Source organism: Cimex lectularius, unplaced genomic scaffold (assembly GCF_000648675.2).
Source record: "Cimex lectularius strain Harlan isolate CLEC.00 unplaced genomic scaffold, Clec_2.1 scaffold233, whole genome shotgun sequence".
Lineage (NCBI taxonomy): Eukaryota > Metazoa > Arthropoda > Insecta > Hemiptera > Cimicidae > Cimex > Cimex lectularius.
The window spans coordinates 489,105-502,541 of NW_019392939.1; the positions used below are offsets into that span (position 1 = coordinate 489,105).

Here is a 13,437-nt window from a genome sequence, read left to right on the forward strand (position 1 = left end):
TATACTTGAACATAATTTACATTGGCCTGTGACTATACTGAGAGGTAAAAAAAATGGCCACCCTTAATATTTTTAATTATCTCTTAGACAATTATCCATTGATTATCTTACAACAATATTTTGTTAGACTTAAGACTTATTAGGGTAAATCAAAATCATAAATTCTTGAATTTGTGTTTATGATTGGATTTTGTAAATAAATTTTTGAATAGTCAATCTCTTCTTTGTCGGTTTTTCTTTAAAGTTTCTTTCTAATGTTCCAGTGGTAAGTTTCAAAATTTTTTTGTGATGGTTTTAAGTGATATAGATTAAGCTAGTATGGTAGCATTGTTGGAAGATGGAAAAATTCAGAAGCTGGATTACGTTGACAAGGCCTGTCACTAGTCCAGAACTTTTGACAAGGCACAGAACAGCTTGGTTAAGTTTTGCAAGTAATCATATCAAATGGTCTGAGTAAGATCTTGTTTTCAGTTGAGTCAAGGTTTTGTTTGAGCTGACGGCCAAGACATGGTTTGGAGAAGAAGGGGGGCAATATATCCCTGCAACATTTTCACTCTGGAGAAGCTATGGAGGTGGTGGTGATATGGTTTTGAAACATCGCACAAACTTGATCTTCATCGAGGGTTTCCAAAAGCATTACATTGAAGATTTGTTATCGGAAATTGTTCTTAATATGCCACTAATTGACGACAGTTTTATTTTTATGTGTGACAAGGCCCCACACAGCTAGGATCATTGGTGAGTATTGGAACGGGCTTCAATTCAATGTTTGGAGTGGCCGACATTCATCCTGACATAAACCCAAACGAACAACTTTGGGACGAGTTGTCAAAGAGGGTAAAAAGTCGCCAAGTAATGGCAGATAATTTGCAGGAATTAGGAATGTCGGTTTTGGAGGAGTATGAAAATATTCCACAGCATATTCAAAATCTCACAAAATGGAGGCTGCATCGAATGCAAGAAGTGATCGACGCAAGAGGAGGACTTAATTTAATATTTTCTTCATTATTTACAGATCGTGAGAGGCGATCTGGTGTGATGTAGGTTTAGAAAAAAACATTTTATCGTGCCAACATTTTGATCTTTATTGAGACCATCGCCAGGGCCTGGGATTTATAAACACTGTTTAAATTATACAAATACAGAGATATGAATATGAATTTATACAATGATGTACACAACATAGAAATTTTAGGTTTATTCAAAGTATTTATACTCACTTGAAGTGTTTTCTGTGTAGATGTGTCAGTGTTGTGTGTCGTATTGAGAGTGTTATTACAAACAAAAATCATTACTATCTCACTAAACTCTCAACACGACACAACAATGACATATCTACACAGAAAACACACTTTAAGTGAGTACAAATACTTTGAATAAACCTAAAATTTCTATGTTGTGTACATCATTGTATAAATTCATATTCACATCTACTTGTCTTTGTATAATTTAAACAATATTTCAATTAATTAAGGTTTTTAGTTGAGATAAAAAAGTCAATGGCACGAGCGGGATTCGAACCCATGACCTTCGGCTTGATACGCCGCTGCTCTACCACTTGAGCTATCGTGACCTCAATCCACTCGGACACTAACTTCCCATCTCAACCCCACCTTTTGAATTTTTCCCTCCTTTTTGCCATTTTTCATGAAATTTCATTGAAAATTCAAAAGGTGGGGTTGAGATGGGAAGTTAGTGTCTGAGTGGATCGAGGACCGAGGTCACGATAGCTCAAATGGTAGAGCAGCGGCATATCTAGCCGAAGATCGTGGGTTCAAATCCCGCTCGTGCCATTGACTTTTTTATCTCAACTAAAAACCTTAATTATTTTTAATATATTAATTGGTCAAGCTGACCACAAAATTAGTGAATTTAAACAATATTTATAAGTCCCAGGCTTTGAAAATGATCTCAACAAACATCGAAACATTGGCATGATAAAGAAAATGCTTTTCTGAACCTACATCACACCAAACCACATCTCATGATCTCTAAAAATCATTAATTAACTGTCACTAAATATTACACATTTTCTTTATTGTTTCCACAGCAACATTTTTGTTAAAATTGTTTCACTCAGTTTAATTTATTTAGGTATATGTTATATTTTACTTTAAAAATAAACAGTAAACAACACAAAATAAAAATTATAACGATTGCAAGTATTTACTAAAAAAATTAAAAAAGGAAAAGAAATCGAGGGTTTTTGCCTCTTTAGCGTATACAAAAACCATGCTAATAATAAGAGTTTCCTAACTATTCCGACTTAAATTCAACATTTTGAATCCCCCCCCCCCAAAAAAAAAAAAAAAAAAATTGTACTGATATTTCATAAATATTATATTCAGCAAATGAGCAGTCGGTTGGCAATTTGACATGACGGTCGTTATCCGTTTGAATTTCCTAATCCCTTTAATAGTTTATTTTTCAATTTGATATCCAAAGAACTTTATTTATGTAAATCATCATAAAATTATAAATTTAAGCATAATTAAAAACAGAAATTTTTTACCACACATGGCAGATAGATTTTATTTTTTTTATTGACTTTTCTAACGCCTTGTCAAATATGGTATACTAATTGGAGTAATTTTTTTTGTGTTTTGCCATGAAGGTATCCCCTACGCCAGTTTGGTTGTATTTATTTTTTATAATTATTTATGAGTTTTTGTTTGTTCATTTATTATTTAAATCGTATTAAGATGTCATTTAGGTTAGCCATCTACTAAAATAACGTCTATCTGCCGATGTGGAGTAAAAGATTTATGTTTCTAATTATGTTTATGTTTAAATTTATTGTTTTATGTTGATTTATATAAAGTCCTTTGAAAATCAAATTGAAAAATAAACTAGTGGAGGGATTTGAAAATTTAAACGGATAGCGAGCGCGGACTGTCCTTCCATTGTGCCAAATTGCTAACCAACTGATCCTTTGCTGAATGTAATATTTTATGAAATAGTAAAAAAAAAATTTTGTGTGGAGGGGGGAAATTAAATTGAAAATTGTTGAATTTAATACGATTGTACATTTTTGAAAATGTGCAATGCTGACTTTGATCAAGATCGATTTGACGGTCTTTCCTTCGATCCGGCGCGGGCGAGGAGTCCGCCCGAGGCCTGACGTTTGAACGGTTACCCATTTCGACGCAAGTACGTTACGAGAAGCCGACGTTCGGGACGACTCGCGTACAACCGGCTAACACCAATTTAAATTAATCATCGCATTTTGTCACGCATTTTACGCATCTCGTCCAAAATCAAACACCCGCGATGGCCAACGATAAAGGAGGAATCGACGAAATCACAAAACTCCTCGGCAGCACTAACCTTCCCCCGAGCGGAGTCTCTTTTTCAAATCGCTCTCTGAAAATAAACACAGCAGATGACGGTTAGTATAAAACAAGAATTTTAATTTGTTTACTGATGACGATGAGGGGTGGATGGGTATCATCATATAGAACAGAAAAAGTGGACGTTCCGCCCTCTTCCGACGTTTGACACACACGTGTCTTAACGACCCTTGTTTTGTTAAAAACAAAAAAACTTACAATATTTTTTCCATCCTGTTGCGAAGTTTTTATTTTCTGTTTTTTAATGCAGAATAACGGCAGTTTATTACAAAAGAAATCAAATTCAGCCCTTTTTGCACCACGACTAGTCTTAAGGAGATAAAACAATCACCCCCTGCTGGTTAGCATTGATGGTTATTATTGACTAAACATAAATCTTCTTGCATGTGTGGGTGTAAGGTGTCTATTTGTTTCTGACACGCACTATTTTCCATTTTTACAATTTCTCTTCCTATCTACAGATTCATGGTAATTTTGGTGGCTACCAAAGATTTATGTAGATTTCAGAAAGGAAAATCCTGTGAATCAGCACCACCAATAGAGGATTCACTGAACAACCAAAAAATTGCATTAGGAACATTCTTGGACATTGAAGATGCATTAGACAATACTCCTTTTGATGCAATGGTTACATCATTCAAACAGCGAGGAACGCAAAACCTGCTGCGATTGGATAGAATCAATGCTGAAAAGCAGAAAAGTGCAGGCCTCCATGTACAGGAGAATTTTCTCGCCTCTGCTGTGAAATGTGGTAGTGGATGACCTCATATACAAACTAAATGAAAACAAAATCTATACCCAAGACTATGTAGATGACATTGTCTTACTAAACAGAGGAAAATTCGGTTCAACATTAAAAGAGCTCACCCAAAGAGCACATGAGCACATGATAGAACAATGGTGTTCACGACGGGGACTTAAAGCAAACCCCTCAAAACTAACCCTATTTGCTTTCACCGAGAAAAGAAACATAGAAGTACAAAGCTTACATTTCTATAATGAAATGCTAAAAATGAGGTTAATTATCAAGGAATAATCTTTGATAAACTAATCTGGAACAATGGTTACGTTTCTCAAACAGCGAGGAACTGACGAAACCTGCTGCAGATGGATAGCGTCAATGGTAAAAAGCAGAAAAGTGCAGGCTTCCATGTTCCATGAAAAATTAGAAGCAGCGGTGGCGAGAGGTAGTTCACAAGGAAGAATATTTTTCTTCCAGCAAAAAGTAAAAGCTAATGGCCTCAAGAAGAACCCTAGGCAAATCTTGGGGATTAAAACTAAAAAACCAAAGCTCAACAAAAAGTAGCTGCTCATTTCGTAGCATACAAAGGTTAGCAAACCTCACAGGGGAATGAGAACAACCCGTTAAGATACTCTAAGGTACAAGCATGTATTTCTGCTTGAAAGACCGAAGGGTACTTCCCTAATGAGTTTGATTGCTCATGTCTTGGGCTTATACAGAATATACCCGGTCCAGTTTATGAGCTTTTCGTAGCCTCTCCTTCTTTGAATGTTTCCAGTAGAGGTAGATCTAGCAGTTTCTAGTGCACTTGTCCCTACAACATTCAAACTAGGAGAGGCTATGAAAAGCTCATGAACTGGATTGGGCATATTCTGTACAAGCCCAAGACGAGCAATCAAACTCATTAGGGAAGTACACTTCAGTCTTTAAAGCAGAAATACATGCCATCAATGCATGTGCCTTAGAAAATCTTAAACGAGGTTACACTGGCAGAAAAATTCTCATAAGATCTGTTAGCCAAGCAGCTATTAAAGCATTAGCATGTAAAAAAAATCACATCAAAATTAGTCAGTGAATGCATCCAAAATTTCCAAAACCTGGGGACAACCTGATGATAGGGAACTAGCAAAGTACAATAAGCCAGAAGGCTGCTGTGCCTGGGGAGCGCAAACCCTGCTTTCTAGTATCCTCATCATACCATACCAATATATAAAATCTTTATTTGCCTGGGATACTGCCATTGTGACCTGCTCTTTTAATGCTAAATTCTCTTATGTTACACCGAGGTACACAATATTCTGACAGTGATCTGCCTACATTCACACCAACACTTGCTCCTAACGTATGATTTTATTATTACTCATCATCTTCGTCTGCCTATCCTTGCGTTGTTCTCGGTACTGAATCAGTTATGGTGTATGTTTGATTTCCTGATTTCCTGGTTTGAGCAACCTAAGTGCAACTTCGGCTGCATAATGAGCTGCAAGCATTGCATCAGCCTTTCGGCCTGTCACTTTGTTTTCCGAGGTAGCTCCCAGAACGACAGTATGTGCAACAACAGCAATAAAGCCATCCACATGTGCGCCAAGGTCTACTTTGACGACATCACCATCCTTTAAAATTAAGTCTGGTTCACTCGATAGGGGTGAGAAATGGCAAATGCAATTGTTTACAGAAACACAAGTGGGAAATGCTATTCCTTTACCTTTCCTGAGTTCTTTTTCTTTCTTAAAAATCTTATTTGTTTCTTCTGTAAGTAAGCTATCACCAAATTCACAAATTTGTAAAACTGAAGCTCCAGAAACACATTTCTCTATCACCTTTTTCAATACACGGTTGACGATGTCGCCTGCCATTTTATACTTGGTGACGACCAAATCTTCAACGATCGTCTTTTCCGAATCGTCCTTGTCCGCCATCTTTCGTCCGGGTTGGCTCAAAGATAGAAATCCCGTCCGACAGGCCAAAGCCAACTCACTTGTTCTCGGTACATTTAGTATGTTGTGTTCTTTTGAAGGTCTCACTATTACCAGATCCCCATGCAGTGGACATTTATATCTTGTTTTATCTCACTCCCCCAAATTCTCAGTGGGCCATGGCCTCACCGTTTCTTTGTATTATACTTTTAATTTCACATTCGTCTTGAACCTGCAGGCCTGGTATTCATAGAAGATAAAATTCCTAATTTTTCTGCCATGCTGATCGGGGTCCTGGGACCTTCAATTTTTGTACCATGATGAGTTTTAAGAAGTGAAAAATACTTCTAATGAATATTGAACAACAGCAAACTGTATTTCAAAATTTAATATACGCTTTGGCTTTCAATGATTTGTAACATTTCAATGATTCAGTCCTCATGACCTTAAGCCTTCAATCATTCAATTCCTCTCGTATTTCAATGAGTAAGACATTTTAAACCTTTCTGCACCCTCAGGGCAAAACTGGATATGCCTCTTTAGGCCTGACAGACTGCATAATTGAATAAGTCAAAACCACTTCCTTTTAAATGCAAAACCTTGAAACGTTTTGACAATGTGTGGTGGTTAGTGACCGTTAATCGATAATTATTCAGAAATTGTGAGAACCAACCAGACCGCATCTCACGATTTCTGAATAATTATTTTGACAATGCTACTTGTACCAAAGGTTTAAACTTTAAAATTGCAATTCTGAAAAGTTTTACTAATCCACTTGAGAACGCAGATTAGCCTTAAAAAAAGTTAGAATTGATGTATAATTTTCAATGATCTTACCCACTTTCGTCATTCTACACCACCGACTTACTTTGATTTTCATTATTCTTTTTTTAACAGCGAAAGAAATCATCACTGCTATGGAAAATTGTGGGGACTGTCTGGAATTTCTTAATCTAGAAGGGAACACCCTTGGCATCGAGGGTGCTAATGCCGTGGCAGAACAGTTAAAAAAACACAGTAAAATTAAAAAGGCGTTATGGCGAGATATGTTCACTGGAAGGAGCAAAAAGGAAATCCCAGTTGCCCTTGTAAGATACTCGTTAATTTTTTTTCTAAGTTGGCTATTTTAATGTTTTTATAAAAAATTAAAGGATGCGTTGAGCAAAGCGCTCATGACAGCAAAAGCCGAACTCGAAGTCCTTGAACTCTCTGATAATGCTTCTGGACCAATTGGCGTAGATGGCATTAAACATCTAATTTCAAGTCCTACTTGTTTTACATTAAAGGAATTAAGGTTGAACAACATGGGTTTAGGGACAACAGGTGGAAAGGTGAAATTTTAACCTTATCAATTTTTGTGTGCGTTACATCTATTAATGATGTTTCCTTATTTAGATGCTTGCCTCAGCTTTAATGGAGTGCTACAACAAAAGTGTTACTGCCGGGAAACCCCTAGCGTTGAAAGTCTTTATTGCTGGACGGAACCGATTAGAAAATGAAGGTTCTAAAGCTTTAGCAAACGTTTTTAAGGTAATTTGCATTATTAATCGTTTTTCTTCCTAGATAATTTATGATTTTTTTTCAGGTGATAGGAACCCTTGAAGAAGTACAGATGCCTCAGAACGGTATAAATGCAGCGACTGAATTGCTAGAAGCACTATCCACAAATCCGAACCTAAGATATCTCAATTTGAACGACAATACTCTGGGAAAATGTATTCCAGCACTTACTTCACTCCTGTCTAAATTGTCCAACTTGGTTCATTTAGATGTTGGAGACTGCCTTTTAAGAAACGACGGTGCATTGAAATTAGCAGCTGCTTTTAAGAACAATCATCAACAAATCGAGGTGAATTACTGAAAGTTAAAGTTAAAATTATTCCATATCTAAATTAAACTTGATTTCAGGAAGTTTGTCTATCTGGCAATGAAATAAAATCTGATGGTGGAATGGCTATTTTCAATTCATTGATTGGAAAACCTAAAATTAGGTCTATCAAATTGAACGAAAACGAAATTGGAGATTACGTTGTTAAGTTGATCGAAGCAGAGGCTAGAAAACACAATAAACAAGATGTTGTTGACGTAAGGTATTGTTCATCCAAAAGCTTTACATCATTCTTAAAAGATAAAAATTATAATCTTAATACAGTGACAATACGGGAGATGAAGATGATGAAGATGAAGATAACGATTATGAAGACGAAGGTGAAGATAATAGTAAAACCGATGAAGCTGATTATTGCGATGAAGACTACGAAGAAACTGAAGAGGAAGAAGAAGAGGAAAGCGAAGATGAAAATTATAATGCAGATTATGGCAGTTACGATGAAAATTACGAGGAAGAAAATTTCGCTGTTAAAGAAGATTACACATCTCCTTTAAGAAGAAAGCTATTTACCGAACAGCAAGTAAGAAATGAAATAAGATATAAGAAACAAGTTAAAACAATTTTTGTGTATGTGTTTGATTGTTATAAAAGCAAATACCGACCCTGTCTATACTACAATATATTCTTACTTCTCATAAGCAGATACCACTCAGGATATTGTTCGCTTATTAGAGTTGATAGGATTTAAAAAAAAAAAAAAAAAAGTTTAAAATCCAACAAGATAGAATGCGATCTGAGATACAGAGATTTGGCGATCTAGTTGTATTATATTATTTTGTACCAACCCCATCAGACAGAATATGATCTGAGATACAGAGATATGAGATGCTACATGCTATGATCTGGCGATCTAGCTGTATCAACTGTGTCAGACAGAATGTGATTTATCGCTTCTGGCATTTTGTTGTAATGACAGCGATCTGGTTAAGGAGACCCGGACAAAGTGTTGCAGGTCAATCTAGCCAAAAAAATGTTATTGGCTTAAAAAACTTTTCTCGATAACGTGGTCCAAGAATTTTTAAAATTAGATCACTATAAGTTAATTTAAAAAAATTCTTGAATTAAGAATTCCTATTTCAGGAGCAAGCGCCATTTGTATATACACCGGCCACTACCTCTTTCCATGGTGTATTTTCATAATAAATGGGGAAAATACCAAGAAAAGACCCAAAACAATTAGGTTTCAGAAAGGTTTATTGTAGTAGATAGGAAATGTGAAATATCGAAAAAAACATCACTTTTGTGGGAACTACGTCAGAAACACAGCTGCCCTGAAAAGTAAGGTTTTGATACAAAAGGGACAAAATCTGCCAACCTGTTTAAGATGTGTGTTTCAAAATTTTTATGTGGTAAAATAAAAGGTCTTTAAACACTTCTATGTGAGCTTTTCAGAAAATAACAATTTCATTTGGAAAAATAAATTCTTAAATATTAGAAAAATGTGTTTGAAAGTTTTCTTGCTGTAGATTTTTTTCCTTAGAAAAGTTTCAAAAAAGCTCGTGTTGAACTTGAGGGTAATAATGGAGAAATGTGTACCAAATTTCATCAAAAATAGTTCAGAAGTTACTGAAAAAATGTCGCTTTTAGATTACTTACACCTTCCACCTCCCTCCAACCTGGTAAATTACTACCCGCAACCCTTTTTCCGGGTCTCCTTAAACAAAATCAGATTTTTCACATGATCGGTTTTTGTTCTTTAGCATTACAAATTTTGTTTTTTCATTGTTAAAATGAACGATCAAACAGAACAGTATCATCAAGTAATTAAAAAGTAATTAAATTAAGCAATTAGTATTTTTCAAATGTGTAACGTTCTATGTGATGGCCCCGTATTGCAGACTGCCACGACAGCCTCTGTATTGCTTCTGACCATGAAAGATCATTTTTGATATTTTCTCTAAGGATTTTTTTCTTCTGCATTTATCTCTGAATCAGAGTGCTACCACAATTTTAGAACCGAGTAACTAAACAGAGAATTGACCTGGGATCGTTAAAGGTTAAGCTCCAAAAAGTGGGAGTTTCAGAATGACGTCAGTATATGAGGAAGGGTCTATTGCACTTTTCCAGAATAATGCCCATAAAGTGTTCATTTGTGGTAGTTTAGTTATAATCTATTTAAAAAAAAATTATGTAATCCTGTTCCAGGAGTTGAACTTAGACGAGTTAGTGATGGATTCTATACTTACTCCTGATAAATTTGATGAAATAATCAACAAAATTAGGGTTTGTATTATGCAGTACCCTTCAGATCACATGCTTAAAAAATTTTTAATTTTAATTTCAATAGTTCCAGGCTGATTGTGATAAACAGTTAGAATCTTTGTTAAGAATTATCATGTTGATATCTACCCATTACAAATCTGCGAGTGAAGAAAAGAAACTAGCGATAGAAGAATATGCTATGAAATTTTATGAAGAATTATTCTTGTTGGGCGAAGCATATAACAAAATAAGTAATATTAATAACTTATTACCAGCTTATTTTGGAATTATTAAGGTGAGCACTAGAATATTAATTTTTCATGTTTATTGTCCAAATTTTAATTTATTGCTATAAACTTTTTTTTTTTCTTAAAATTTTCTTTGTTATTGTTTCAGACTGAAGACAAAAAGCCACTGGTGAAATTTTTCGACTGTGATTCTAGTTTGAAACTATTGAAAAGCGCCATGGGGAAAGATTTCTTCCACGCTTCAACGAAATATGTATTAAACTTCATATTTGAACAGAAAGAATTAACAAAATGATTTGTTTTGTCAATTAAAAAAGATTGTAAATATTAGTTTTAATATCAATTTAATTTATTCTCAATATATTCTATTTGTACATTGTTTAACTTCTCTGATGTGTGTATATTAGTCGATTGTAAACATCACTGATCTATTTTACAATTTTAAAAAAAGCTTATATCGGTAAAATAAAAATTTATGCTTTGCCACTATCCAAACCCCACAAAAATTGATAATTGAAACGTTTTTTAATGTATAATAAATATTTGCAATTAAAAAAATAAATAAAAAATCTACCTTACTAATCAATCATCCTACAGGACAAATCATATTTGTTACTTGAAATCTGCACATAGGGTAAAATTTATTGTGTTAGGCCAATTGTTTTGACACAAGAATAGTTTTTTGTCTGGATATATACATTTTTTGCTTCGTCATTTTCAAGTAATTAGGTTAGAGTTAGGGAGAATTTAGGTTAGGTAGGGTTAGTGATAGGGACTTTCAAATAGAAATGATGAATGGAGCGAGTGCGGTGTTCAATCTTTTTTAAAAAGATAGTTCCTACTTACCAGTTGTTGCAAAACTATCTTTTAAAAAAGGATGGGACAAATGGCAGCTGCTTTGGACAGTAGCACTGTAATATAATACCACAAATTTAAATGTTAAATAAATTGGTACTTGGTTGAAGAAACCGGATGGATTTATTCTGAAAACATTGTCCGGAAATAGGTTTTTTTCCAAATAACTTGAGAATGGTTGCTATAAATTAGACATTTGAACCACTGAATCTAGTGTCAGAAAACCTTTCAAAGAATGTACATTGATGAGTATTTTGCCATTTGGAGTAGTTAAACTCCAATTTGTATCTCGTACATTGGAGTTAGATCAAAACTTTTGGCTCAGGAGAAACTAGACAAAAAATAAAGGGAGGGCAGAAATTAAACTTGCCCCAGCAGATATTCTCAGGTTCCTCAGTTGGTGGTCACTGCACCAAAAAAATTTATAGAGGTGAAGCGTTAAAAAAGAAACACTTTAAAGAATCTATTAATTTTAATTAGATAAAAATTGCATATACATATAGTTATTTTTGAAAAAATATTCATTTAGATTTTATACAGTTAAAAGTGTGGTAACATTTCATTGCATGGAGCTACTAAAAATAAACTTTTCGCTCATTAATATAAATATGTATGTTCTTAAAACTCTATACAAGTCACGAGATCGATCCTTACATTTTTACAGACTAAAACAATATATTTGTTTAATTAATTTTGTTGCTCTTCTTTTTTTCCCCTTATGGATGTTTAATTTTTTTTTGTCCATCTGGTTAAAGAAATTGTTGAAATTTTAGCACCCTGTATTTCTTTTGTGCTTTATATTTGCCGTTTTTTAAAATATATTTTAAATTGTATTAAAATTGTTTTTGTATTGTAAGCTAAATAAATAAACCAATTATTGCCAAATGGCGTTGAAATGTTGTACATTTGATTTTTTTTTTAAAACCTAAAAAAATATTGTGATATGTATATATCTTATTAAAGGTTTATAAGTGTTTAGTAGGCAAATTTTACATAATGCAGATATTGAAAAATGACTACATCCTAAGAATGGTGTAATAATGTACAAATTCATTACATAATAAAAGAAAATAAAAAAATTGTATTTTTGTTTAATATTATTAAGTCTCAAGCTTCTCAAGTGTAGACTGTGATGATCTCTGAAATTTCAGCACGACATATCGGGCACTCGCCTGTCTCAGTCCCAATGATGTAAGCGCACGATCTACACATGCACAAATGTTTGCAATTGAGTAGCATTGTGTTTCTTTTACGGTCTAAGCACACAACGCACAACCTTTCGGCCTTTTCCCTTTCGAGTTCTATTTTAAGAGCGGCTTTCGTCGGAGTCTTCAATATGACAGTGGTGACTGTCAGACCGAGGAACGCCTTACCATACTGGTACACGTCCTTGACGAACCTCATCGTCTTGTCCATCGTGACTAGCATGAACAGGGCGATGCGCAGTACTGAAAATATACAGAAATATTTTGTCTTTTTCAGGACGGCTATGAAGAAGAGGTTGCAATCTGTGAGAAGGTCCGGATTAGCCTTGTATGTAAAATAGACCACCGATGAGAGCACGACGAGGCCGCTGAGAGCCTCGTAAGGCAGCTCGTAAACTTTGTAAAACAGAGCGTCGAACCATTTGGCAATGAATATTACAGCGATGTAGGGTGCTTCGTTGATGTAGAGGAATATCGAGACGATGAAGTTGCAGAAGCTCCAGACGCAGTAGCCGATTAAAAGAAGGGCGTCTTTCACGAGGAGTACGTGGTTACCTACTTGGCCCAAGCCTGACTGCATTGTGCTGTAGACGTACGACTCATCAATCAAAGCATTCCTTAGAAAAGCCCAACCGTCTGTGACCAGGGCCGGCACCTGGGTCGTGTAGTAAACACAGCACTCGGCTAAATAAGACAAAAGGTCTAAGAAATCAGTCAAAAGGTAGTAGAGATCCGCGAGGAAATGGCCGAAGTCTTCGACGAGCACCTGAACCGCCAATAAAAGGCTGAAGAATGCGTTTGTCGAAAATTCGACCACGGAGCGTATCCCGTAGAACAAGATCGATCCGAGGTAATGACAGACCTGGTAGACGGATGTGACTAGATAAACCGTGAAGTTGATCAATTTCAGGAACGGTGTTGCTGCCGTGTAAAAGAGTTGCATTTCTCCTTGAACATCGTTTCACTTGGGGAGACGTTAATCCTCGTTGGGATACGGGCCGCGTACGAGCTTCAGAACCTCCCTGGTT

The 13,437-nt window shown here is 35.2% G+C and overlaps 1 protein-coding gene across 1 annotated transcript; it reads left to right on the forward strand.

Moving 5' to 3' along the window:
- The first annotated feature begins 3,088 nt into the window (after positions 1-3,088).
- On the forward strand, positions 3,089-13,120 carry LOC106663410 (ran GTPase-activating protein 1). Its single transcript, XM_014388233.2, has 10 exons — positions 3,089-3,388; positions 6,906-7,096; positions 7,160-7,339; positions 7,404-7,538; positions 7,594-7,857; positions 7,917-8,098; positions 8,161-8,419; positions 10,045-10,122; positions 10,187-10,396; positions 10,498-13,120. The coding sequence occupies exons 1-10, from the start codon at positions 3,271-3,273 to the stop codon at positions 10,642-10,644; spliced, it is 1,764 nt and encodes a 587-aa protein (XP_014243719.1). The 5' UTR covers positions 3,089-3,270; the 3' UTR covers positions 10,645-13,120.
- The last annotated feature ends 317 nt before the right edge of the window (positions 13,121-13,437 follow it).